General features: G+C 36.9%; 1 protein-coding gene across 25 annotated transcripts in view; it reads left to right on the forward strand.

Moving 5' to 3' along the window:
- Positions 1 to 23,006, forward strand: part of EPB41 (erythrocyte membrane protein band 4.1) — a 199,325-nt gene that overhangs the window by 124,156 nt on the left and 52,163 nt on the right. For 21 of the 25 annotated variants that reach the window (XM_059136905.1, XM_059136891.1, XM_059136885.1 and 18 more), the window contains exons 8-12: positions 4,570 to 4,657; positions 7,583 to 7,735; positions 9,864 to 9,961; positions 12,448 to 12,620; positions 22,753 to 22,922. In XM_059136905.1, coding sequence (XP_058992888.1) covers positions 4,570 to 4,657; positions 7,583 to 7,735; positions 9,864 to 9,961; positions 12,448 to 12,620; positions 22,753 to 22,922 — 682 coding nt within the window. The remainder of the gene's footprint in view (positions 1 to 4,569; positions 4,658 to 7,582; positions 7,736 to 9,863; positions 9,962 to 12,447; positions 12,621 to 22,752; positions 22,923 to 23,006) is intronic. The other 4 variants (XM_059136886.1, XM_059136903.1, XM_059136906.1 and 1 more) reach the window with 1 other exon arrangement.

Raw genomic sequence — 23,006 nt, forward strand, 5'->3', positions numbered from 1 at the left:
AAATGATCTCAAAAGACAGGTGAATATGGTCCAGTTGAAATTCTAATAGGTATATGGATAGAAATTAAGCAAAATGGATCTCCATGACTAGAAAATGTAGAGCTCTGACATCTTGGAATTTACTTGCTGCTTTTGGGGAAGATTGGCATCATTTATAAACAGAAAGCCAAATGGAAAATTTAATTATGTCCAACAACATGGTATTTTAACTAATCCAGAGAAACTTCTGCTGAGGCAGAAGCATTTTACTATGCATTGGAAAGTACAAGCAAATACCACCCTATTCTCAGATAAATAGAAGACCGCCTACGTACACCGAACCCTTAGTTAGTGGCCCTTTGCCCAGATAGAGACTTTGAAGTTATAATTAACACTGTAAATTTATACTAGCAAATCAAGCCTTAAAATTAATTGCCCTCCATTTATGGGTAGTAGGAAAGTATGTAAACTTGTCAGTTGTCCCCACTTAATTATTTGAAATCTCAGTCCTTAATTAGGGGATGTAACAAACATTATTAAAAGGCTGTCACATAATATTGGAACTCACTGAATGGCTCTGTATCCGGACCCCCCTTGCTCAAAATAAAAACAGAGAAACTTTGTTTTAACTTCTCTTTTTAATGAGCAAGAGTTAACCAGTGCCAGAGCTCTCTGGTTACTTTTGTAAGCTTTTAAGTAGTAAATTATTAGGTGGTACTGAATAAATTCTTAGTGGCTTAAAGGTATCTAACCTCCTCCCAGCTAGTTTATTATACTTTAAGAATCTTGGAAAATCTAGGCAAAATCATGTTCTTTAAAATTTTAAGTTGAAAATAATTTGTGTTACTAAATTTGTAAAATATATGCATTATATTTACACATACAGTTCTGTTCATAATGGGTTATGAGAGATTCTCTCCCCTCATCATGTGCTTATACAATGAATGTATATGATTTTTATGATCAGAAAAAGCTTTCTGAAACAATTTTGTTTTGCCATTAGGTAGGGTAGAGCAAGGTAGTCATGCATGCAGAGAGGCAGATTGGCTGGGGATACTGGGGTCTAAGCAGGGTGAAGAGAGTATTCCTAGGGGGCCAGCCTGGCATGAGGAGTCAGAGCTCAAACATGCACAGAGGGTAGTCGTGTGTGGGCATGGGGTGGTAGTTACCAGAGGGAGAGCAGATTGCGAAGGGCATCCATGTGGGGGTAAGGCCTGCATCGGGGAGAGGCCATCCGCATGGGGTGGTTGTTTCAGGAAGCTTTTTCTGATTATAAAAGTCATATATGTTTCCATGAAATGGTTATTTATTACAAAGAGATAAAGAGGAATTTCACAGAAGAGAAGCCTGGCAGACATCAGTGATCAAACGAGCATCATACATGAAGGCACAAAGTGAAATTGTGTGCCTACCACCTGGTAGGGGACAGTGAGAACACAGAGCCACTTCTGTGCTATTCTTCTTGAAGATGCAAGACCTGAATCAACTCATGGAGAAACATCAGACCCAAACTGAGGTGCATTCTGTAGAATAACTGGCCTGTCATCCTCAAAAGGTCAAGATTATGAAAGTCAAAGAAAGATTAAGGAACTGCTCCAGACTGAATAAGACCAGAGACATGAATGAAATAAAACTCATGATGCTAACTAAACTGGGCCTTTCTACTATACAGAACGTTTTTTAAACAACTGGCTAAGCCTGAGTGAGATCTGAGGATTGGATAGCTGTAATGTATTAAAAATTATTCCCTGCTTTTCCTGGTGGTATTAAGGTTATATAGGAGACTGTCCTTGTTTGTAGGAATTACACATTGAAGTGTTGGGAGCCGTGGGTCATCAGGTTAACAGCTTGCTCTCAGGTAGTTGAGGAAAAAATGATTTGCATTGTAGGTAACTTCTAAGGTTAAGCATGTTTTAAACATCAGACAAACTTCAAATGTAAGTATTATTTTCAACTGACAAAGAAATTAATAGTTTTAAAGTTAAAGATCTTACTACCTGCCCTCTATACAATCTTATGTATGTATGTATGTATTTAAAATACATAGTTATTTAAGTAAACTCCATCCAACGTGGGGCTTGATCTCATGACCCCGAGATCAAGAGTTGCATGCTCTTTCAACTGAGCCAGTCAGGTATTCCTGCCTTTAGCATAATTTTAAAGCATGCTTAGTTAGAGAGGCGTTTAAATACATAGTTTGAAGCTTAAGCCTGTATTTAAATTTGTGCCGTTAATGTCCTTTACGGTTGGAGGAGTAACTATAGAAAAGATTTTCTCGTGATTTCCACATATAATGCTTTAAAATTTGTCTTTATGTTCAGGTGATCAAAATTTTTCTCTTTTATGAATTTTGTATAGATGTTCCACTGTACTATCATCAGAAACTTAAAGTTTCAGGGGTGCCTGGGTGGCTCAGTCAGTTGAATGGGTGACCCTTGATTTTGGCTCAGATCATGATCTCAGGATCATAGGGTTGATCCCTGAGTCGGCTCCGCACTCAGTGGTGAGTCTGCTTGGAATTCTCTCCTCTCCCTCTGCCCCCACTGCCCCTGCTCACACACACTCTCACTCTCAAATAAATTGTTATAAAATTTATTTTATAAAAAATTCTATTAAAAAAGAATTATTAAAACATTTTATAAAAGAAACCTAAAGTTGCAATAATAATAAATATTTATATTTTGCAGAGCACTTTCACAACCATTATCTCATTTTATCCTACTTAGTCACATTCATTCATTCAGCAAGGATAAAAAAAGTGATTGCCTATCTTAGTCTCTGGAATTAGGTATTATCATGGATCCTACTTTATAGATCGGAGATTGAGGGAGACGCCAGGTCAGTACTCTTAGGTGCAGGAGGCATGATTCCAGCATGAGTAACATGACTTGAAGTCCTGACTAAAGCCTGCTGCCTTAAACTTAAGAGTCACAACTTGCCCATGACTGTGTGGTCCCTCAGGGCCTTATTTCTTCATGAGCAAAATCAAAGTGTTGGATTCTATAATCTTTGAGCCCCATTCAACCTTCAAAATCCTAAAATTGAAGCCATTGATAATAGTAACAATAACAAAAACTATAAAATGGTTGGAAGTAACCTTAACTAGAAAAGTATATAACTTTATATGGAGAAAAAAAAGAACCTATAAAACTTTCTTGAGATGCTTTTTTAAAAAAAGGATTTTATTTATTTGAAAAAGAGGGAGAGAAAGAAAGAAGGGTCAGAGGCAGAGTGAGAATCGCAAGCTGACTCCAGGCTGAGGGCAAAACCCATCACTGGGTTCAATCCCAGGACCATAGGATCATGACCTGAGCTGAAACCAAGAGTTGGTGGTTCAACGGACTGAGCCACCCAGGTGCCCCATTCCTGAGATGTTTTTAGTGACTAGAATACACAGTCTTGCATTTGTGTTAATTTTCCCATTCTCCTTTTTTTGTGTGTGTTCAATTTTAGACTACAAAATAGAACTCAGGTGTGATGATTTAGTGCTTGTAGAAAAGAAAGTTTATTTGGGGAGGCTGAGTCATTAACAAATCTGCAGACTGTCTCCTGAGATTTTGGTTGTTGTTCCAAGGAACATTTTGTTCTTTTTAATGAGGGTAAAGACAGATGGGTTTAGAAGAGACTTTCTTCTGTTAAATGAATAGGCCACTGCTGCTTTGTTTAGTTTAAGGCAGTCCTCTGAGAAACAGGCATTTACACCGTTTTTCTTTGGGGGTGTGGCAGCATTATTGTTAGTATGAAGTTAGATTTGATTGGCCTGAATTGTGCAGCACGAGAGTGATATCTTTTTCTTCAGATCTCAACATAACAGGTCATGAGCACTTCTCAAAAGTGGGGAAAGTTATAAAGGAGAAGGAAAGACCATCACAGTGAGCATTTAGACAGTGAGACTGATTGTTTTCAAACAAATCCAATTCATTATGTGCCTAGTAATGAAGATGTCTTAATAACAGAGAAAGCAGCCCCATTATCTACATGCTTCTATTAACCAATTTATTTTGTTTAGATTAGTGGGCAGGACACCATCTGTTACCAGAAGATTTCTTTTCATCAAGCCTGCCCCCATTAAGAGTCTCCAGTTAAGTAACTTCAGCTGCCCTCCTGTTTAATTTCCATAATAATTCAGGAGTATGGAAAGAAAAAGGCAGCTAAGAGGATATTTTAAATTGTACCATGCCCTCAGAGGATTTAATTTGGTCACCTCCTTGGCAAGAAAAATTAGTGGGAGGAGATTGTGTGTGTTAGAGAAAAAGACTCAGGAGAGGGAGGGGTAGAGCTGATGGTGCTGAGGCAGCTTTAAGGACATTGTTTAGCGGGATATTTTTTAAAACCTTTTTTCTCATAGTTTTTTTGGTGGCTTTGCTTTTCTCCAAGATCTCTTTTAATTCAGACATATTTCAATGATTTAGAAACAGGTAGTGATAAGAATTCTTTTCCCTAATATTTTACTTTTAGGACTATGAAATGTATCCATATTTGGTTTTTATGTGTGTATGTGGTTTATATAAAGTGCAATTAATATACAAATGTTATTATTATAAAAGCTGGCATTGTGATGCTGAATTTCTAATTTTTATTCTACCAAAGGTCCATGACTCCAGCTCAAGCTGATCTGGAATTTCTTGAGAATGCCAAAAAGTTATCTATGTATGGTGTTGACCTTCATAAAGCAAAGGTAATGAATGATATCTTTGGCCTTTATTAATATACATGTGTCAGATCTGGGTCATATAATACTTGTTGCCAACTTTTATCTGGGGTATTATAAAACATTCAGAAGAGATAGTTCTTGTTAGAATTTTAAGTGTATAATTTGAATTGCCCCTTTGCAGTTCCACTGTCAGCATGAAGTTTCACATTGAAGCCCCTATAAGGATCAAAGATATTTCACCTATAGCAGAAGAAGCGCTATTTTCCTAAAATGCAGATGCATTCGAAAATACAAAGTAGCATCTAGGCATGTTTCACAACTAACATCACCTACATCAGAATTGCTGGAGCATTTATTAAGTATGCAGATTCTGAAGGTCCTCCCAGATTTACTGAATTACACAGGACAAGACACTAGAGCTCCAAGTCGAATGAACATGTCAAATTACTCTCATTCACACCTGAATCTGAGAGCCATTTGTTGGCCTAAGGTAGTGGTTCTCAAAGTATGGTCTCCTAAGACAGCATTTAGGATCATCCAGGAACTTGCTAGAAATGCCATCCCTCTCCCAGTCTCGCTAATAAAACTAAAAGACAAGTTTAAAAAAAAAAAAAGAAGAAGAAGAAGAAAAGAAAAAGGAAAAGAAAAAACTAATAATGCACATTTCAAGCCCCATCCCAGGTTTAATGAATCAGAAATGCTGCAGGCAGAGCCTAGCAATCTGATTTCACAAGCTCTCCAGGGGATTCTGATGCACATAGGATGAACCACAGTGGTTCATTTGGAAACTGTTGGGCTAGGGATTAGAAACTTGAGCTTTAATCCTAGTTCCGCCCAGTACAACGTAACAGAATAAACTTAAGGGAAGTTGCATGACTTCTCTCATCTTCACCTACTGAAGAGGCGGCAGGGGTGGGGTGTGTGTGGCCACATGGTGTGTGTGAGGTTCATTTAGAGGAACTTAACTAGGGTGTATGACGAGAGGACTCAAAACCATGTCCAGTGAGAAAACAAAGGGTTAGGGATACTTATCCCATAGAAGAGAAAGTTTAGGGATGACATAAAACCTGTCTTTGTGTATTGGAACGATTTTTACTATGGCTCCAGATATAAAACTAGAGTTAGTAAAATGGGAATTACAGGGAAATGCTATTCAGCATAGTTTGACAAATTGCCTAACATGTCAGAGCTTTTCTAAGATGGAATGGGCCCCTAGCTACCATAGCAATTATTTCAGGCCTACACCGTGAAAGGTCCTATTAGTCCAATCACACACCAGATGTTTGAATGTCCTTTATTCTGAATTCCTACCAAGCGATTATTTTACCTATCATAGACTAGAAGGTAGTGAGCATTCAGTCTCCTACCCTGAAGTTGATACCTGAAGATTCTTCCTTTTTTAGATTCTGTTAAATCTAATAAAATTTCATTGCATGTTAGTTGTTTTTCTTAAAATGTTGCTTTGGATTGTTTTGGTGTGGGTGCCTCTGTGAATCTCTGAAGTAGATGGTAGAAAAATCGGAACTGAAATTGTTTGGTTTTCCTTCTCAATTCCTGCTGTAGGCTGATGTCGATGCAAATTATCAGGAATAGATGAAGAAGTCAAGCAGCTTGTTCCTTTCCCAAATGTAAACCAAATTGTTTCTCTAAAACATATTATTAAGGGAGAGATATAGTTGTACCCCCAGGCTTTAAGAACTTAAGAGGGCATCTTAATTCTCAATTATATAGTCATTGAGTTAGAGCTGTTAATAATTTTTACTTCTCTTATGTTTGTACATAATACATATAGACACTAACACGTTTCTCTATAGTCAATTTGGGAAAAGGAATAGTCGAGAAACATTTAACTCTGGGTTTTATTTTCCTTATTTGCAGACCCATATGATTACTACTATAATATATTTAATTTTTAAAAATTACTAAGGAGGCATAGAAATGTGGCTTTATCTTGCTGTTTCTTCTTGACTTTGGTATAATATTTATAATTTAATATACTTAATGTCAATAATTATGAGAGTCTGAGATTCATATTGAGTTTATACAGGAATAAGGTCAACTCCTTATGATTTTTGGATGAACATATTATCGTTAAAAAATTATGATTGTGCATGCATATTAGGTAGTAGACATAGTCCTCAGCCCTAGCCTCCAGAAGTCATGTGGTCTATGGACTTAAACCTACAGGTATAGGATGTAGATAGCTACTATAGTTACCATAGTAATTATTTACTGACTATATGATAGTGACAGGTTTGAGTACTTTAGGACTGGGAGACCAAAATGAGAACATGAATGTTTACCCTAGAATTTTCATATGCAGACAAGCATGGTAAAAGCAGATGAATGTCTCTTGTTGGATTATTTTTTTGAAGGTTTTATTTATTTATTTGAGAGAGCAAGTGAGAGAGAGCATGACGGGGAGAGGTCAGAGGGAGAAGCAGACTGCCCACTGAGCAGGGAGTCTGATGTGGGACTCGATTCTGGGATTCCAGGATCATGACCTGAGCCGAAGGCAGTTGCTTAACCAACTGGGCCACCCAGATGCCCCCTTCTTGTTGGATTATTAAGGAACACCTTTTTAGTGGATACATAGGCTCAGTTTTATAGGAAAAGTGTTATAAGGTTACATGAGGTGAAAGCCCAATGACATTTCATCGTGGCTCTAAGGGGTTGCTCCTTCTAGGAGTTAGTACCTTTAGGGGGTAAGATGTGTACATCCATGTTTCTTGGACAAGAGAAGAGCAGGTGTTCACTCACAGTGGTATGGTAACGTTTTTACATGGACTCAGTAGTCCCATGGATTATGATTATAAGGTTAACCTTTACTTTTCCATATATGCTTTTAAGTGTTTTTGGTTATCGATATCTTCAGATTATCAAATAATAGTCAAGCTGTGTGTTGAGCACTGTGCTGAAGACTGAACTGCTGACACTTTTCTTTTTCAGGACTTGGAAGGAGTGGATATCATCCTAGGTGTCTGCTCTAGTGGCCTTCTGGTTTATAAAGATAAGCTGAGAATTAACCGCTTCCCTTGGCCCAAAGTGCTGAAGATTTCTTACAAACGTAGCAGCTTTTTCATCAAGATCCGTCCTGGAGAGGTACAGCATTTATACTTCTTTCCTCTTGAACCAAGCATGGACCGTGTTGGAAACATCTCTTCATTCTTGCTTTTCTTATTATGTCATCTAGGATGTCTTTCTGTAGCTAACTGTTCAGGAGCTGGGCATTCTGTTCTCTAAATTAATCAGCCCCATAATGCTTCTTGTCTTCCTTACTATTGTTCTTCTGGACATTTCTCTGTATATAAGTAAATATACCATGGCCAGAAGTGAATCTTGGATTGGTAAACTTGTTCCTTATTTACTGCAGGTAAAATCTTGATGGGAAAAATATATATATAAATATTTATAAATTAAGTAGCAGGAGATTTTTAAGTTGTGGAGTTAAGATACTCATATTTTGTACTACCAACGCCTTACCTCATGTAATTAAGATTTATTTGTATGTGTAGCTTCTAGTGGTTACTAAGAATGTATTCTAGGTCAAGTTCTAGATATTCACCTCATCCAGGCAACTCAGTTATTAGTTGGTGTTCAAGATTTAGGACATAGTAATGCTGACCAAACTTAACTTTTACAGTAAGGAATCATCATGGCACAGCAGAAAATTATTTAAGTAGGAATTTTAAAAAGTTCTAGCTCCTCCTCTGTCTCTGCCACTACTAACCAAAATATCCAGGAAAGATCTAGGGCTCAGCTTCCTTATCATTCGAGTGGGATAATCCCTTCTCTGTCATAGTTGATTTGAAGATCAAATGAGATGACAGCTATAAAAGAGAAAGAATGCACTAATGTAATGAGGCTTTTTTTGTGTGTGTATCACCATCTACTGGTGGAAAATGGCTTGTTATTTAGCTTGGAAATACTGGATGTGCAGCCTTAAAAATCTTAGATAAGCTCAATGAGGCATTTATTTAATATCATCATTATTTACCTGTGCCTGGCAAAGAGGAGTCAATGTCTTCCCTCAAAAGTTTCAAATCTAAGAGGCATTTGGTCACCAAATATTTATTGATTGAGGACTTTCTTTGTGCCAGGCACTATTCTAGCGTCTAGGAATATAATAATGAACAAAATAGTTCATCCCTAACCAATCTTAATATTTTAATGTGGGAAGGCAGAAAATTTACACACCCACATACACACAGACAAATAAATACGATAAAAGGAAGTCCTTGGTTTTTTTGAATGTCAACTATATTATAGGTACTAAAACACAGAATTCTTATTGAAGAAAGCAATTAGGAACAATAATACGGTATTGAGATGTGGAATGTTATATCTACACTATATAGTAGTAGTATGGTATAGTAGAAACCATGAAACCATGAAAATCTGGGTCTGCCACTTGATAGCTAAGAGACTGGGCAAATAACCTCTCTGATCTTAGTTTCTTTGTGTGTAAAATGTGGATGATACTATCTAATCATAGTATTATTGGTAATAATAGGCACTAAATATAAATATTTAAATGTCAATTTCTTTCCTTATAAAGTATGCTTAAGTTAGAAACAAAGAGGCAAAACACTAACAAGACAGTGTTTCTCATGTCCTTGGCAGGTTATGATTTGCTTTAGTCAAAGAGGTCTCCAGATAAATTAGTGGTCAGTCAAAGGAGAAAAAAGAGAAAACATTTAATAATTCAGGGATCTTGTTTGAGCCAAAATCTTTAGCTCCTATTACAAAAAACAGTTGCATAATAATATTGATTGATTGAAGGAATCATGTTATCCCATTCCCTGATTATATTGTAGTCAAATATCCGAAATGTAGACAATGACCAAGGAAGACTAATGTCTGGACAGTCAAAAGGTCACTTAATTATGTCTCAGAAAAATGTATAGCGTATGTGTGTGTGTGGTGTGTGTCTGTAGGGGGAGTGGGTTCAGATGCATATAAATATGCAAATAAGATGCATAAATAATATATGATGAATTTCCTGGCTTCTCTGTTGTGGAAAAAGCCACCTAAAGTGAGTAGATCTCTTTTGGTAAGTAGGAAAAAATTTCAAATGAAAATTTTCAATTTCAGTTGAAAAATTTCAATTTCTTAGACTAGCAGTAACATTCTTTTCATTTATAAGTCCTCTTCTGTTACAGCATATTTCTCTGGTACTGGATCACTTTAGTCAAATAATCATGTTTCATGTTTATTCGCGTTTTTATAGCAAGAACAGTATGAGAGTACCATTGGATTCAAACTTCCCAGTTACCGAGCAGCTAAGAAATTATGGAAAGTCTGCGTAGAACATCACACATTTTTCAGGTATTCTTCTCACTTAAGTTTTTTTCAGGGATAAGTTATTTATGCATGTTTCTATTTTAAATCTGCTATTGAAATTCCGTTCTTTGTATGGCTAGCATTCTTTTGTTTAGCTCAGGTGAGATCATTTTAAGCAACATAAAATAAATCCAGTTCTCCTCCCTCAGATTGAAAAATATGCCCTACCATTCCCAGAGCACCTTTCTGTGTGTGGTAGAAGGAGAATAGAAGGGAGGAAAAGGAATCTGTGTTTACTAGGGGCTCTGTGATCATCCTAACTGGAGCTAAGATCAGTCTGTGAGGGGGAAGTACCCTGACTTACCTCCACATGGAATTTCTTGAAGCTGTACTTAACTACTTTCTGTAGGGCTGTTATATTAGAAGGTGAAAGGTAGGAAGCGGATCATTATCTTGGCTCTAATCAACCCGAGAAAAGAGGCATGGAGAACTGTCTTTGAAACCCAATTGTATCAGATAATTAGAAAATAGGAGAAAGTTTCATCTGCTCTACTCTGCTTTTCTTTTCTTTTTTTAAGGTTTTATTTATTTATTTGACAGAGAGAGAGACAGCGAGAGAGGGAACACAGAGAGGGAGAAGCAGGCTCCCCACTGAGCAGAGAGCCCAATGTGGGGCTTTATCCTAGGACCCTGGGATCATGATGTGAGCTGAAGGCAGATGCTTAATGACTGAGCCACCCAGGGCCCTCTGTGCTCTGCTTTTCAAGAGGCCGCATCATTTACCCCTTGTATTCATCTATCAGACATTTTCTTTGTACTTATCCTTTGTGTAGGCACTATAGTAGGCAGTGAGAGTATACCACAAGATAGTTCCAGTCCCTGTCCTGAGGAAACAGTTAATCTCGCAGAGAAGACAGACTGTAGACAAGTAACCACCTGCACTGAAAGGAGAGCTAGCTAGTTACTGTCAGCTTACCTTGTAAAGAAAAAAATTCTTTATTATTGTAAATTGCATACATGGTCATAGTAAAGACAGTGGTGTAATGAACTACCCTTGTACCCACACCCAGCCTCAATATTATCATCCTAAGGCCAATCTTGTTTCATCTATATCCTTACCCATTCCTCCCACTCCTTCCCAGAGTATTTCGAAGCAAATCCCAGATCTCATGTCATGTTATTTGTAAATAAACTTGGATCTTTATGAATGGATCTCAAGAGAGATGACTATAATATCTTTTGCTTCTATTTGTGTTTTCGTATCATACTTAGCACTATAGCACAGTAGACAGGAAGAAGTGTCAGGGAAAAGAACATTTTAATTCTCATTTCAGAATAAATATGAAGGTACACTTCATAATCAATTAAGGAATCTTAATTATTGGCATTGAGGTATTTCTTTATGTTTTTTATCATCCTTTTCTTTAAAAATCAAACCAAGAAAATGGAGTTTTTAAAAAGAGTAAGGGTGGAGGGTGCCTGGATGGCTCAGTTGGTTGAGCATCCAACTGCTGGTTTTGGCTCAGGTCATGATCTCATGGGTTGTGAGATCGAGTCCCATGGTGGGTTCCACACTCAGCAAGGAGTCTGCTTGAGATTCTCTTCCTTTGCCCCTCCTCCCACTTATGTGTGCTTGCATTCTCTCTCTCTCTCTCTCAGTTGTAGGACAGCATGTTTAAATATGTTTTATGAAAATAAAAGAATATATCAATATGCGATTCTTCATCACACAAAAGAAAGTAAATATTTGCTGAATTAAAATAAACTATCCCAAAATGAAAAAGTACTCTCTTTTTGGTAGTATTTGATGTAGCAATTTATGTATTTATTCAGCAAACACTTACTGAATGGCAAATTCATGGCAGGCATTATGCCAGGAGTGAAAACACAAAGGTAAATAAATCATAGTCTTTATCCTTTACCCATAGAGAGCCCACAGCCTTGTAGTGGAGACTAGCACATAGATTGTTTTAGGTCAGTGCAGTAAATGCCTTGGCAAAAGAATTAGAGGATATAGCACAGAAAGAAGATGGGGTTCCTAACTGCAATACATACACCAAATAACCTATTAAATAGCTTAACAGGCGCTAATTGAGTTTGGAGTGCATTTGATAAAGTTATTTTAATAGAGTGGAAAAAGTGCTCTGGGCTTGGACCCTGTTATTGCCCAATCTTTTGCCAGCTATGTGAGCTTAAAGCAGTAACTTCTTTCTGGAAGTTCAGTTTCTTATATCTGTAAAATGATGAAAATATTACATGGATGTAATGAAAATATTACAGTGCTATAAAAACATTTTGAAAACCATAAGGCCCTTTCTATAGGGATATATGATGATATTATTAATATAGGCCACTGTTAAATTATACATGTTGCTTTGAGAAATGACATAGAATTAAAAGAATGATTGCTTGTTTGGAACTCTGTCTTAGTAACTGTAAGGAAACAATGAGATTAATTCATGATTTTTGTCTTTATTCTCCCAGTCTCATTAGAGTGAAGTAATACATATAATTATGTTTTTCCCCCCTAGATTGACATCTACAGACACCCTTCCTAAAAGCAAATTTCTTGCACTGGGATCCAAATTTCGATACAGCGGCCGGACTCAGGCGCAGACCAGGCAAGCTAGTGCCCTGATTGACAGGCCTGCCCCACACTTTGAGCGTACAGCAAGCAAACGGGCATCCCGAAGCCTTGATGGGGGTTTGTATTGAATATTAATGATTTCTTGTGATCCTAACTCACTAGGGAAAGATAAAAGAAGTTCAGTTGTTTATTAAAGAATCTCAGTGGTAAATGAAATGGATTTTACTAATTGTCTGTTTCAGGGGAATCATCTTAAGAAAAGTAGAACTGAGATTCTGAGAGAGTAGTAACTAGATGAAGGTTCTGCTGCTAGGTAGTAGTAGATGAATAGCACTAGAATCAGAATTCAAATGCAGAATCTCTGCCATAGTGTGAAAACCTAGTGTTGTATACTGAACTAAAACCTGCTGTTTAATGTTTTTAAAGAGTTGTTTTTTCAAGTAGGAAAGAGGAAAAGGGTCTGGCTCTCTAGAGCATTCATTCAAAAAGTTTAGATTATTTGCCCTGTGGCCGTTAGAGACAAAAAACAGTGGTGTTGCTGGAGTCTCTAAATTTTGTTTAAATAAAATAGGGAGGAAATAGATACTTTTCATGATTGTGTATACCAACCTAAGATCTTTCTGAATTTTTCCTAGTCTCAAGGATTTGAGGGTATTCCTAAAATGAAGTAATACTTAGCCATACTTAGTTCTTTATGCCATTTAAAAAAAAAAAAAAGATGGTTAATAAGTAAAATTTCAAAAGGCAGTAACCAAAATAGAGCATTGTTGATTATATTTATTAGGGAGTCATCAGGGCCCAGCTCTATGCTATTTACTGTAAAAGGAAACTGCATGTTACAGAAGTTAAAGATTTGGCTTCTACCCTCAGCTAGACCTGGTTCCAAGCTCAACCCCTGTATTTATGATCTGTCTTCTTGAGCAAGTTACTTAATCAGTGCCTTGGTTTTCTCATTTATAAGATGGGCATGGTGATAATATAATAATACTTCAAAGAGTTTTTGTGAGGAATAAATCAGATGATGTCTATGTGGTGCTTTGCACAATGGCTGACACTTAATAAGTGACCCCAAAATAGTAGCTATCATTAAGTTACTGTTAATATTCTGGCCACAGCATTATTGTTTTGTTTTATATCATCCAGAATTATGCTGCCATATTTTGGTTTGTTGCATTATGGGAGCATGTATGAGAGATACTTCCCTCAGTTTAAGAGGAATCCGGAATGAGTCAGCCACACTTGGAAAGAAGATTCCCCAAGGAGTAGAACTTTTGTGCTTCCATATTGCAATTCCTGCTTCTGTCTTTCTGATGTTTCTCTACTGTCCTGATTTTGAAGGGGCTGCTTAAAGAGGAAGAGGATAAGGCAGATTACAGGCTTTGTCTTATTCAATCATCATGAAGACCTTCGGAATATGGGCTCAAAGATTAAATAAGTTTTTTTAAGATATGATAGCTGGGGGCACCTGGGTGGCTCACTGGGTTAAGCCTCTGCCTTCAGCTCGGGTCCTGATCTCAGGGTCCTGGGATCAAGCCCCGTGTCAGGCTCTCTATTCAGCAGGGAGCCTGCTTCCCCTTCCCCTCTGCTTGTCTCTCTGCCTACTTGTGATCTCTCTCTCTCTCTGTCAAATAAGTAAATTAAAACTTAAAAAAAAAGATATGACAGCTGATGAGTAGATTGGAGTACAGTTTGGGTTAACTCCAAAACCCGTGTTCTTTCAGATACTTACTCACATTTTCCTTTATTCAACAATTTACTTTACCTTTCCTACATATCAAATATTGTTCTAGTTACTGGAGAGACAGCTGTGAACATACATAGTCTCTGCCCTCACAGAGCTTACATTTTATGGGTAAACATACAAAACAAAACAGTTTCAGATAGCGATACATACTATGAAAAAAAACCAGGGTGACAGATAAAGAATATCTGGGTATGGGGGACACTGGGTAACTGTTTGAGACTGAGTGATCTATATCTAAATTTAGAAGGTCCCCCTGAGGAGCTTCTTGAACTGAGACTTGAATTATGAGAAGGAGTCAGCCATCCCAACATCCAGGGAAGAATATTCTCAAGGGGGGAGTAGCAAGTTCAATGACGTGGAGGTAGGAATGAGGTTGACATGGGTCTAGATCATCACCGTCCCAGAGAACTTTGTGTTCTGATGGAGATCTGTTTGGTGATGTCCACTTTGGTAGCCTGTGGCCAGATGTGGCCAATTATGAACATGAAATGTGGCTATGTAACTAAGGAACTGATTTTTAATTCAGTTTTAAGTTTAAATAGCCATGTGTAGCTAGTAGCTCCCATGTTGGGTAGCAAAGGTCTGGCTCCTAGTGAGTAAGAGGAAAGGGGTCAAGTAAATAAATAAATAAATAAAATAAGTGAGGTCAGAGGAAGTGGGAGAGGCCAGATTGTGTAAGGCCTTGCAGGCCATCTAAAGAGTTTAGATTTTATTTTGGTTGCAGTGGAAAGCAGTTAGAGGGAGTGATATGATCTGATTTCCATTTTTAAAAGACCACTCTGATTGCCAGGTGAATGCTTCCCTGAAGGGGAGTAAAGGAGAAGCATGGTGAAGTCAATTGCAGGATCTGGGTGAGAGGTGATGACAGCTAGGACTTGAGTATTGGCAATAAAGACAGGGAAAAGTGGTCAGAAATACATTTCGGAGGTAGGCCTGACAGAATTACTGATAAATTAAGTGCTGGAGATGGTAAGGAAAAGAAAATCAAGGTTTATTCCTAGGCTTGATCGTTTAATACAATGGGAAAGTCTGAGAGAGAAGCACAGTTGGGTGGAAGATCAAGACTTCTGTCTTGGACAAGGTAGATTCTAGATGTGGCCACTTAATCTTCATGTCTGCCATATTTATATAATACCATCAGGCATCTCCTTCCTTGTCCAGTAAAGTCTCCTACTTTTAGTTTACCTTGGGTTTGGGGAGCTATTATTTTATTGTTTTTATCCACAATTTTCAGTGAGAAACTGAGTTTGGAAAATTTAAATTACTTCTTCAATATGTCACAGACAGTAAGTTGCAAAGCTAGACCTGGGTTTGTATGATACCGCGTATCCCATGGCTTTTCCATTAATTAGAAATTCTTCATTACTTAGATACTATGCCTGATGTATCTTTTCTTTCTAATAGCAAAAATAACCAGAGATTGAAGTGTTCATGAGCTTTGGTATCTTGAACAAATTAGAAAGCTTTACTTGTCGAGAGATTTATATTACTTTTAGAAATTATATCCCAACTGTCTCTATTTTTCTAGCTTGTAGAAATGTCACAATCCAAGATATTAAAAAATCTTGATGTCTCTATTGACTAATATTAGGTAATTCTTATTAAATTATACTCTATGCTGAGGTTGGGGGGAGGGGATCTCCAAAAAATTTGTCTTGAAAATGCTATGGTCATGGTTGAGATTCTAAAACTAAAGCATGTAAGAGAATTCTAAGGGAAGATAGTCAGCTTTGATGGCTTTACCATTAGTATCAGAGTTCTGGGACTTAGAAAAAATTGTTGGAAATCATTTTTTCCAGCCACCTAATTTTATAGAAATGAAACCTAGAGCCTAAAAAAGTTTGTCCAAAGTTAACATAGTCTGCCAATACAAACTTGGAATCCTGTAAATTTTCTGGTACCTAGATCAGTCCCTTTTTACCTTCATAAATTCCAGGATGGCTTCTTCCTTCCCTTTTCCTTTGAAAAAAATTCTGAGAATTTTTTTAAGATGCATAATCTTTACTGGTGTTGATAATTACCATAATCTTGCTACATTATAAGTGCTTAATAAATAAATGTTGAAAAGAAGATTATGTTTTTCCTGTTAGCTGAATGTGAGCTGGATTTTATGTTCCACTTTGTATTGGATGTTTTAAGTGCATTAGAATATCCTATTATATAAGTGACTCTTAATCTCACAAAACAAACTGAGGGTTGCTGGGGGGAGGGGGGTTGGGAGAAGGGGGGTGGGGTTATGGACATTGGGGAGGGTATGTGCTTTGGTGAGTGCTGTTTTAAAGTGTGTAAACCTGGCGATTCACAGATCTGTACCCCTGGGGATAAAAATATATGTTTATAAAAAATAAAAAAATTAAAAAAAAAAAGAATATCCTATTATAGCTGTTGTTGTGCTCGCTTTGGCAGCACATATACTATTATAGCTGTTGTCCTTCTGTTTAATTTTTTCTACCTGGAAGAAAAGCACTTTTTTTTTGCTGATGTTTAATTTTTCAAACCTTCATTCAAATCCGATGACTAGTGAAGTTGAGTACCTTTTCATCCTTTGTAGATCATTTGCATATCATTGTTCCTGAAGTGCCTGTTCCAAACTTTTGCTCATATTTTTATTGTGTTGTCTGTCTTACTAGTTTGTAGGAGTTCTTTTTTTTTTTAATGTTTAATTTAAATTCAGTTAATTAGCATATAATGTATTATTGGTTTCAGAGGTACAGGTTTGTGATTCATCAGTCTTCTATAATACACAGTGCTGTAGGAGTTCTCTATACTTGTCTCACTCCCAGTCTCAGGGAGAAACCATCAGTATTTCATAACTAAGTGTGATGTTTATTCTAGGTTTTGTTAGCTACCATTTATCAGTTAAGCAAGTTTTCTTTTATTCTTAATTTCCTAAGTTTTTATCATAAATGAATGGTGACTTTTATCAAATGCTTTTTAATTCATGATTGATATGTAGTTGACCTTTGAACAATATGGTTTTGAACTGCGTGGGTACACTTACAGGTAGATTTTTTTTTTTTTAAATACAGCATAATGCTTTCAGTGTATTTTCTCTTCCTCATGATTATCTTAATAACATTTTCTTTTCTATAGTTTACTTTATTGTAAGAATATAGTATGTAATATATGTAACATACAAAATATGTGTTAACCCATGGTTTGTATTTTCAGTTAGGCTTCCAGCCAACAATAGTTATTAGGAGTTAAGTTTTGGGGGAGTCAGTTATACACAGATTTTCAATTGTGCGAGGGAGTTGGTACCCCTCACCCCATTGTTGTTCAAGGGTCAGCTGTAATAATATGATTTTTCCTCCCTTTTTATATTATGTGGTAGAATAGATGATTGGCCTTCAGTCCTTAAACCAACTTTGCATTCTTGGAGTAAACACAATTTGATTATAATGTTTTTCTTACATAATATTTTAGAATTTTTCACAACTATTTTTTTTCAACTATTTTCATAAGAGAGATAGGCCTGATGTTTTCCTCCCTCCCTCCCTCCCTTCCTTTCTTTCTTTTTTCTCATTTTCCTTTCTTATAATATTGTCAGGTTTTAGTATCAAGTGTACTCTGGCCTCATAAAATAAATTGAGAAGGATTCTTTCTTTTTCTGTTCTCTGGAAGAGTTTGTATAAGATCGGTGTTATTTCTTTCTCAGTGTGTGGAAGAATTCACCGATAAAGCCATCGGGTCCTAAGGATCTCCTTGTCCGGGAGTTCCTTACTTTCAGATTCAATGTCTTTATTAGATAAAAGACTATTAAGCCATTCTGGTTCTTATTTCAGTTTTGGTAATTGTGTTTTTCCAGGAAATGTCTACTCCATCTAAATTTTTAAAAAAAGATTTATTTCTTTATCTTAGAGAGAGCATGAGAGCAAGGGGAGGGGGAGGGGAGAGGGAGAGAGAGTCCCAAGCAGACTTCATGCCAAGCTAAGAGCTGACTCTAGGCTTGATCTCACAACCCAAGCCAAAACCAAGAGTCGGACGCTTAACCAACTGCACCACCAATGTGCCCCTCCATCTAAATTTTTAAATTTATTCACATCGTTGGATATATTTTTAATATCACTAAGAATTATAGCAATGTCCCCTTTTGTGTTCCTGATATTGCTAAGCTGTGCTTCTTTTTCTTGAATGGTCTTGCTACAGATGTATTTTAAATATTTTTAAAAAGATTTTATTTATTTATTTGACAGAGAGAGATCACAAGTAGGCAGAGAGAGAGAGAGGAAGGGAAGCAGGCTCCCTGCTGAGCAGAGGACTTTGGGATCATGACCTGAGCCGAAGGCAGAGGCTTTAACCCACTGAGCCACCCAGGCGCCCCTGGATGTATTAATTTTATTAATTTTATTAGTCTCTTCAAAGAACCAACTTTTGGGGTTTTCTTATTTTTTCATATTGGGTATACTTTAATTTATGCCAGCTAGTATCTTCATTATTTTCTTTCTGCTTTTATTGAACTATTGTTTTTCATTTCTTGAAATGGATACCCACTGCTGTTCATTATTTCTTACAACCTAATCTTAGAATTTAAGTGACTTGCCTAAGGTCATATAGCAACCGAACTAGAAGAGTCTGGGACTGTTAACTCAGACCCATGTTTTGTACTCTTCATCATGATGACTTTTGTTTTCCTAGGAGAGGAAGAATAAAAAAATTAATATTCATTGAGCAGTTAGTATGTTCAGGCACTGTTCTAAATATTTGACATGTGGTACTATCTTTTAAACCTCTGAATTACATATAAACTAAATAGGACAATTTTTTTGTTGTTGTTTTATTTCCAAATGTCTTTTTTTTTTCTCTGTCTGCTATCTTCTCAGTACAAGAATTAGTAACAGGTCTATGGAAACTCTTTTTCCTTCCTTTTCCTGGCTCCTTCTCTATTCGTCTTTAAGAAAGAGAATTTTCCCTTTTAGGCCCTCCTTTTTATTTATATATACATATATATATGTACACATATATATTTAGTTACATAAACATCTCTCTGTATATATATCTATAAAATATAAGCGACATCTGCTTCACCAGCTGAGAAGCTAAAACTGGTTCAGATTCCAGTTTATACGTTGTGGTAAGTCCCAAGGATAGCTAATAATGATGACAAAGATTTTTCAGCTTATACTTTTTTGCACTTTTTCCTTTTCAAACCATTTCCATATATTCCTATTTAGTACCAAGAACTGAATGAACAAGAAGCATTTAGGAATTCTTGGTTTAATCATGAGAAAACTGGGGCACAAGAAAGTTACATAACATGTTAGGGTCACACAACGAGACGGTTCGTCCACTTGGCAAATAATGGTGCAGTGATTCTTGCTAGGGGAATACATCCATATCATCTTTGGAGCTTTAAAACAAGTACCCAATCTTCTGTCTGTGGTGGACCTGAGCATCGGCTATGTTTTTGTTGTGTTTTAAGATCTGCCGCTGATTCGTGTGGGCCTTCTAATAATGGAATCACCGATCTGCTACTTACCTATTATGCCCATACCATACTAGCAGAGACTGTGCTAGTAAGTAGCAGAGCTAGACGTAAAATGTAAGGCTTCTTTTACTCAGTGTGATGGTTTTGAGTTTTACTCTTCACTGATCTAATATATAACTGTTTCAAAGTTGCTCTTGTTTTTAGATAAGAGCTATATAATACTGAAATTAATGGGTCCATAAGATGATCACAGCACTCTTCTTTGTCTAGACATTCAGAATTGGGAAATGATTGAGTTTTTAAAGTTTCTCTATATATGCACCTAAATCTTGTAATGGCTAACAAGTTCACAAAACTGAAGAGCCAAAACATCTTAAAAAGCCATCCCTACCCTCCCAAAAATATACAGAAAAGCATTGGATTATACTATCAAAATGGGTGAGTTATATGTTATGTGAATTATATCTCCATAAAGATGTCTAAAATAAATAAGAACACTACCATGATTCTCTGTTGTCATCCATGCTTTGTATCTTCTTATTGAGAAAAGAAAAGAAATTTGCTTCTCGCCAGGGCTCCCAGGTGAAATCTTTCACTTGAATTGCATATCAGCGTGTACGTAATTATTTTTTTCCCAACAGGGTGTTGAAATGATATTAACCCATAACAACAAAAAAGAGACTTAGCGGTATGACATTAAAAGTTATTAATATGTAGGTCTTATAAAATATTTTCATAACCATTGAATATGTCTTCCCTAACTATTCTGTAGAGTTAATATCATCTACATTTTACAAACAGTAAAACTTGATGCCTCTGTTTCTAACTGCCAGTTTCCACACTGATACCTACTTTGCCACAGACGGTACAGATTGCCAGGGCTAGGAATACCAAAGACATAAATCATTTGGCTCTGCAGTATTAGTATTGGATTAAAACCAAATGCAAGTGGCAAAATAACACATGGTGAAAGCATGGGCTATGTTTCTATGATGCCAGGCAGAGTTGAATTAATTCTTTGGGAGGAGGTGTGAATACACATGTATAATGATAGTTTAACACAACTGTGAGCAAAATATTTTGTCACATTCCCCTGTGTTGTTAGATTTGGTCTGCCATCTGCCATTCTTGCACTGAGTAGCTTAGAGCACCAGCACCCATGAGTAGCAAGGACTTGCAAGAGGCCACAGAATTTTCATTAGAAGATAGACGATTCCTTTGTTTCTCTGGTTTTCCCTCTGTGTACTTTGAGAAGTGATTTCTTTCACTGGAGATTATTACTGGGAAACGAGCATTTTTTCCTTGGAATTGTATATATGAAGTAGTTGTGAATTCCGATTTTTTGTCTGTTCTAATTCATGGAATTCCTTTTTTTTTTAAGCTAATATTTACTACTTATAAATCTAAATTTATCAAGATAAATTCAGAGTTGTCTCAGTGGTTCAGTCAGTTAAGCATCAGACTCTTGATTTTGGCTCAGGTCATGATCTCAGGGTCATGAGGTGGAGCGTCACTTCGTGTCGGGCATTGCTCCTGGTTGAGATTCTCTGTGAAGAGTCCTCTTAAGATTCTCTCTCTCCCTTTCCCTTTGCCCCTCCCCCAACTCAGACACATTCTGTCTCTCTCAAAAAGAAAGATAATAGAATAAAATCTTTTTTTAAAAAGAAGAGAAATTCAGTATGTTCAGTTTAAGAAGGCAAGAAAGCATACAATAAAAGTTGTAAGGATTTCCATGCAAAATAATTAAAAATTAAAAATCGCAGTTCATGAAAGGATAATGACCTGTTATCAGAGATATTAAATCACGTGGAGAAGCATGTGGGTGGCTCAGTCAGTTAAGCATCCAACTAGAGCTCATCTCGGGTCTTGATCTCAGGGTCATGAGTTCAAGCCCCAGAAGTTGGGCTCCATGCTGGGTGTGGAGTCTACTTAAAAATAAATAAGTAAATCATGTGGAAACACACTGTATTTCTAGACACTGCCAGATAAGTGAGTCTTCTACAAAGTATGTATATGGTGTTTTTTAGTCCCTGAAAGAATGAAGATAAAAATCATAAAAAGAGTATGAGTAGTTGTTTTTGAAGTAAGCAATCCGAAACTTAGCTGCCTAATAGTCCAACCCAGAACAACTATTAACTTTGAAAGATCAAGCTTTTGTTCTAAGCCTATATTGTATATTGTCTCTAGAGCAGTATCTATACAGCCTTTTCCCTAAGTCAGGGTTCCTCAATCTCAGCAACCTTGGCCAGTACCCCCTCCTGCTTCTCTCCCTAGTTGCAGCAATCAAAAATATCTCCAGATATTCCTAAATATTGTCTGAGGGACAAAATCATTCCTGGTTGAGAACCACTGCCCTAGATATATCAGAGAAGAGGGGCTGTAACACAAAAGAAGAAATTGGATCCTTTTTCCTAGAACATAGTTTTTAGTTTCCTAAAATCACTTATAAATAAATGGATGTGTATTTCAATACGGCTTCATGAAAGAAGTCAGACTTAATTAGCCTCTTTTTTTTCTCCATAGACTCATTGCAGTTTTTTTTTTAAGATTATTTATTTATTTATTCATTTTTTAAAAGATTTTCTTTATTTGAGAGAGAGAAAGAGCATGAGCAGGGGGAAGGGCAGAGGGAAAGAGAGAAGCAGACTCCCCACTGAGCAGGGAGCCCAGTGTGGGACTTGATCCCCAGACCCGCAGGATCGTGACCTGGGCTGAAGGCAGATGCCTAACTCACTGAGCCACCCAGGCACCCTTACATTGCAGGTTCTTGAAACTAACAGAGTACAAGGTTAAAGAATCTTGCTAACTTTTTAATAAAAAGAGTTTTTATTTTCTTTTCGTATTTGGATCTGTTCCACCCCCCTTATGGAATGTGATAGCATAGTTTAGCTTCTCTGTTTTAGCTTTTTTAATGCCATCAGTAACCTGGCAGAGCACTAAGGATTTATTTTTTAACTTCTGTGGGATAGCTCACCGGACACTGTGTCCTGGATTCACAATTATTTTACCTGGTGACTCTGAAGTAGTATAGTGACTCTTGCCGTCACTTATCCTTCCCTTTTCCCTTTCTCACGTAGCAGCAGCTGTTGATTCAGACCGAAGTCCCCGGCCCACCTCTGCACCTGCCATTGCTCAGAGTCAGGACACAGAGGTTTCTAAAGCACAGAAGGAAACAGTGAAGGTTGAAGAGCAAAAGGAAGAAGTGCCACCTGGGCAGGCTGAGCCGGAACCCACAGAAGCATGGAAGGTATGCCATAAATCCAAATATCTGGCTAATTCACTTCTGGTTTAAACATGTTAACTCCTTGGCCAGGAAAGTTTTCAAAGCATT

This window comes from Mustela lutreola, chromosome 10 (assembly GCF_030435805.1).
Source record: "Mustela lutreola isolate mMusLut2 chromosome 10, mMusLut2.pri, whole genome shotgun sequence".
NCBI lineage: Eukaryota > Metazoa > Chordata > Mammalia > Carnivora > Mustelidae > Mustela > Mustela lutreola.